Source organism: Eurypyga helias, unplaced genomic scaffold (genome assembly GCF_000690775.1).
Source record: "Eurypyga helias isolate BGI_N326 unplaced genomic scaffold, ASM69077v1 scaffold4175, whole genome shotgun sequence".
NCBI lineage: Eukaryota > Metazoa > Chordata > Aves > Eurypygiformes > Eurypygidae > Eurypyga > Eurypyga helias.
The window spans coordinates 24,803-30,802 of record NW_010250621.1 but is presented as its reverse complement, the minus strand read 5'-3'; the positions used below and the strand labels follow the sequence as shown (position 1 = coordinate 30,802).

The following is a 6,000-nucleotide window of genomic DNA, read 5'->3' as shown; positions in this document are numbered from 1 at the left end:
GGAATTAATAGTTTAATGAGACCTCCTAAGTGGCTGCATGTTAAAAGGACAAGCATGAAAAGAAGAATGACAGCAGCTTCTGTCCCTATGCTGCTAAAATCTATAAAAACAGTTGAATTTTTAAAAAAAGCATGACAGCATCAGTTTCCTATAATCAGATCTTTGTGCAGCAAACACACCAGCTCCTGATAAAGCTGCTTTCCTGTAAGACATAATTAGGAATGACTCCCTGCGGGTTCTGAGTGTCCTTCTCTTTGTCTCACCAGAGGTAAGGTTCTCATGAAATACTCCCCCAGGTGAAATAACTATTGCAATGCCTCTTGCTCACTCAGAACTTTGAGATCAGGTTTTCTGCCCAAATTCCAATCTGAGTAATTAGACTCTTCCTAAATATGCTATTTTCTTGCTTTAATTGGACATGGTATTCTGTTCATCCTTTGTGGGGTGTTACTGTACACACTGAAAGAGATTCTAGCTATGCTGTGACTGCAGTCCTGCACTGAGAGAAACCATGCTCTAGGCGTACTGGCATAAACTGTTCTGCTTCCCTACAGTGCCCTTCTCAAGGTCCTCAAACACCTGGCCTCGGGTGGAGGTGGAGCTGACATAGGTGCGCGTGTCCGGTCTCCAGTCACACCATGCGTTTTATACTTGTTTCTTTTGCCTTCAGATACCAAGGCTGCCGAGGCTAATGGAAAGGGACTCATTAATTCCTAAATGCTGAAGGTACTAACAGTATCTGAAGTAATATGCAATGCCTGTATCTGGATTCTGGTTTACAAAGGCACATGTCTTATGTGATGCTGGCTCATCTCTTTCATCAGTGGTAAAAGGAATATAACCACTTACCTGCTTGAATGTGGCCTCAACAAGATTGGCTGGAAACATGTTCCTAAAAATGAACAAATAAAAGAATAATTCCTATGGAACGGAAAACAACTTCTGTTTAGTGTGCCTTGGGTATCCCATGATAAATCAGTTACTTATCCTCCTAGAGAGCAAGGGCTGGACGGGTGCAGAAGACTCCCACTCTCTCCCACTCACGCCATACAGCTGTACCTGTCTGAGCAAGGCTCAACAGAGAGACAGTTCCTCAGAATGTAAGTTTTGGGACCTGCTTCTAAGTATCTGGAGCAAGACCCAGGAGCTCTAGTTTCAGTTTCTGGTTCTGACACATTCTCCATGTTTAACCGGGTCAACATAGCTATCATTCCCTTCCTCATCTGCTAACTGCAGAGAAGATTATTCCTTTATTGCATCTTCCCTACTTAGATAATGAGCTGCTCAAGACAGAGTCAGTGTTCAAGGATGTATTCCTGAGACCCCTGGATGCTGTAATCTAGTTTAGGACTTCTAAGTAATCCTGAGAGATAATTCATAACTGTAGAACCTCCTGATACACTTTCATTACTAAAATTGTAAGTGATGTAGACTTTGCAGCGGTTTGATCAAGAACAGTTTGCTTTTCAAAAACAGGATCTCATTCCTGATTAAAAGAATTAAAGCTGTAAGGTCTTGGCTACATTTTTTTAATATGGTTCTGAGACTTCAGAACAAGACTCTGAAGTGAGGCCAACAGCTTCATCTTTGCTCACAGCTGAGCTACAGAGGAAGACAATGACCATACGCTGAGAGCTGCAGTGAGACCGAGAGATTTTTAATTTCAAAAGGGACTTCTGTCATATCCTTTTCTGACTTGCTGTGTATCTCAGTCCATAACATTTCACCCAATAGTATCTGGAGCTAATTTATAACTTCAGTTTGAGCTAGATACCTACTTTGCAGAAAGACATTCAGTCCTAATTTGAAATGGAGAGCACACCCTCTACAGGCTTCAAAGAGCAATCATAATATAATTGGGCACAAAAAGCTAAAAAGTCATACATTTCTGTGCCACATTTGGGAATCAAGATTTGTGTGATGATTCTAATAGGAACATTTTTGTAACTGATTTATTTTCAGCCCAAAGCTTCTGAACCGAGAGGCAAAAGACAGTGACAGCCTATGACCCCACTATATGCTTTCACATACGATCGCATTCTGAAGAGAATTGCTAGATACATGAAGTTAAATGCATACCAAACAGAAAGGTTTTCCAGAGCTGCTCTTTGCAGCAGCAGCATATGCTTGCTGCTAACGGAGTCGCACAAGGGCATGCTGTGCAGCACTGGCTTAGAAAAAACGACGTTACTGCTATTTTACGTGTTCATAACGTGACATTATGGTTGCACTTAAAATGATGAGGTAGAATCTGCCTCAGTAAGATCAGAAGCTGAGAACAGTTGCTACAAAGAGATAATTAATTATCCTTCTCAGGGTAAAGCAGAGGGAAAAAAATTTTACTTAAAGGGTAATCTAAGGATTGAAACAGAAGATTGAAAATTGTTGGTCTGCTCTGTGAGAACAGACAAGGTGTATAAAGGAATTAAATGTAATTTTGGTAAGGCTGTTGCTTTAGGGCAAACTAGTGTTACACGGATGAGTTACTATCAGGGAAGACACAGGGTTGTTGTGCAGCACTTCAGTTACTCTTCTTCAACGATCCTGGTCTTTCCTCACCTCGGTGCAGGTGAGGCAGTTCAGAACCCCTGCACCTTGCAGCTCATTCCTGTGGGATAACAGCCTACACCAGCTGTGCTGTATGCTGCAACATTTCCTTCCGTTTTATGAATCCTGCTGGAGAGCCCCAGGTGTGATGATGGATGTACGAGGACGTGATAGCAGAGGACAGCAGCTTTGACCAAATAGAATCATAGAATGGTTTGGGTTGAAAGGTCATCTAGTCCATCTTTCCAGATAAAGAAATGATCACAAGTTAGCAAGGTTTAGTTAAATTAATGCAGTCCCTGTGTAGACACTCTCATTTAATTGGAGTGATTTAGCTTAAGACACTTAGGACTGTGTGTAGGGACGTGGTTACTGACGAAGAACACTGACTAGACCACTGTAAGCAGTGCTGTACATCTCAGCGCTGTGCTGCCATCAACAGAGCTTTCACCCTGGGAATAGCAGCGCAAACACTGGGTTAGCTCTGCAAATCGTTCATAAGGCGGATGATTCGCTGGTTTAAATGTCGAATCTGTAGCCAAAGCAAGACACAGACTACAGCCAGCTGTGCCTCACTGTCCTATTAGATGCAGACAGAACCTTCTGGCTGAGCCCAGGGCCTTGGCTGATAGAGGGGACTGACTGAAGAACAGCTGGATGGAGCTGGACCTGGGAAGACGGAGAGGATGTTTATAGGAGGGGGAAGCACTGGCGAGAAAAGATGGTTACTACCTTATAAGGGAATTCTGCTTCCAGATTGTTAAAAGCTTCATTAGTATTAAATTGTCTTTGTTTTGTGGTTTGAGATGATCAGCTGAACGGAGTGCACAGCGTTAGTGTGATGACTGTGCTGTGTGAATGTGCATTATTCTGAAAGCACAGATCCACACTGAGGATTCCTGCACAGCTCTGAATATGAATGTCACGTGTGAGCCACAGCTTTACAAATATGAATTTAATTGCTGATGATTTCCACTTTCTCCCTCAGTTTTATAGTCCTAATTAGTAGAATTAAGAACAAATTAAGACTGCTCGAGAAAGGAAATATCATATGGTTAGTAGCTAGATTAAATGTTAGACAAATTTGTGGAGGATTAAAGCATTTTGTTTCTTTATCATTCTTTATCCTGCAGGAATTACAACTATCTACTTAATACTGGATGCTGGAATTCTCCCAATATTTTTTAATATATTATGCACTGTGATCCAGTCTTTGAGACTAGCCTTACCAAAGTTACACAATTTATCCAGTGAAGGGCTGACCTGAATGTTTTTGCCAGAGCTTTGGCTTATTTTTCATTTTAAGCTGGTTTACTTGGATTGAAAAAATCCAGTATTAGCCAAAATTTAGTTTTGTTAATTAAAAACATTCAAGAGAGCAGTTGGTGGATGAGAACTCTAACGGACTAAAAACAAGTAATGAGAAGAAAGTATGAAACTGTCACCTACAGCTGGGAGAAGGCTGGGAGTGTTTGTTGGTTCAGTCAGGCCTCTTCAGAAACACCTGAGAAATTCTTGCTTTAGGGGTACGTTTTGCTGCACATTGATATTTCTAGGACTGAGCTGGATGCTTGGCAGCAATCTCCTGGGAATGTTCCAGAACAAGAGACTGAACTGAGACTGGTTGGGGGTGATTTGACTTTTTACTATGGAACTAGGCTGAGGAAGGTGGTGGGATCCTCACAACTGCCAGCCAGCCTAGCTGCCTTGGGGCAGCTCTCCTGCGAGTGCCTGGCGCACCAATCCCGAGCATTGGCATGGGAGCTCCAGGCTAGCACAAGATCCAGACACTTGCATTTGCCCAAACATATCATGAAATCAATGGCAGGGTGTTGCAGCCTGTCGATCTCTGCCCACCTATGTTCTAGGCATCCAGCCTGCAATGAGATCGGCCCCTGCAGATCTCTACCAGCTGTACTGCAATTCTGGACAAGACAAAGATCTACCCACACGGATCTGATGTCAGGAACCTAAAGTGAGGCTGTCTCTCTACTCAGAACAGGCACTGGGTTTATCACTGACATACACTGAATTAAAGACACTGTCAGTACTTGCGAAGGAATAATTCAAGCTGAGCTACTCGTTGCGGTCACCACCTACAAATGCTGTTGTGTTTATTCAATTAAGAAAGCTAAGCAGATATAATACTTCTAAATTTCCAGCATTACTTTGAGATTGCTTACAAGATACAGGACACAAAATAATAGTGCAGAAAACTTTAAGTCATCTGGGATTCATTTCTTTAGTACAAGCAACATTGTCTCTAAACTCAGTGGCATAATTCAGCTTTCCTAGCAGAAATAATTTCACATAATAATATGGATTTAAATACAGTGAACAACAGTGAGTGAAGCTGATGTGGAACATGGTTAGATTTAGGTCTAAGACAAGGATATGATTGTAAAACAGAAACCGAGACATATGGTTTCTGGTTACATAAAAAATTAAGAGCTAAATACTGTCTGCCCTGAGGAAGAACATTTCCCAGAGCATCTTCTGCTTCAGGAATTCTGCCAGACAAAGCAGGAGCATTCAACACAGGCTAAAAGAGTTAACGTGCATGAAGCTTCAATATCAGCTCAGTGAACCTTTTACAGACTGTGAGCTATTAAGCCACAGCTGGCACAGCAAGCCGGGCCTGCATTTGCTGTGGTAGCAGCATGCACACACAAGTGACCTACTAAACACCTTCTTTGACTACATCCTGCTGTGATCCACGTGCTGGCTCATTCTACTAGCACATACTGGAGTCCTTCCCTAATTCTGGGATAAGAGGATTCAGACATAAGGATGTATTGAGTTAGAAATGTGTATGTATGACTAAAGGCAACTTGTGTTCTGCAATTTGCCAGCCACGGAATTTGAAGAAAATCCTGAAGACTTGTGTCAAGTACAAACAGTACCTGGCCTGAGAGGCAGCTCTGAGGGCACAGCTTCCCATTTCATGTAGGACTACTTAACACCTTACCACTGCCTGAAGTGGGAGGCCCTCTTTCCTTCCCCATCGTCTCCCAACAATAAACCTACCAATTAACACTATTTCTTTGGTTTTGCTCCTCTAGTTTTCCACTGCTTTAGGAAGCTGAATTGTGTTAGGAAGCCATTTTCCAGCTCAGGCCATGCCTTGGCACTGCCCCCAGGACGTGGGAGCCCTCTTGCTCTCTTTAGAAGGCTGATGACTGAGAACTACAGTAATGCAGTATCAGCACTGTTAAACCGTTCTACTGGCATGTTGTTAGCTGAATCGTCCACAGAACATCAGCCTACAGCTACTGGGACAGCCAGTTTGATGGCTGCTGGATAACTTGTATTAGAAATAATAGGCCAAATTCTGGTTGCAGTTATACTACTGAATATCTGAAATACTCATTCTAAGTCCTTGACTACAACATTTGTTAACTCAAAGCATTCAGCTCTTGCAGATCTTTTTAGTTAGAAACCAGGCCAGCTGCT

At 42.4% G+C, this 6,000-nt stretch overlaps 1 protein-coding gene across 1 annotated transcript in view; it reads right to left on the bottom strand.

Moving 5' to 3' along the window:
• The window catches only part of LOC104509689 (excitatory amino acid transporter 5-like), a 53,059-nt gene that overhangs the window by 23,847 nt on the left and 23,212 nt on the right, over positions 1–6,000 (bottom strand). The window contains exon 4 of the mRNA XM_010151721.1: positions 850–892. Coding sequence (XP_010150023.1) covers positions 850–892 — 43 coding nt within the window. The remainder of the gene's footprint in view (positions 1–849; positions 893–6,000) is intronic.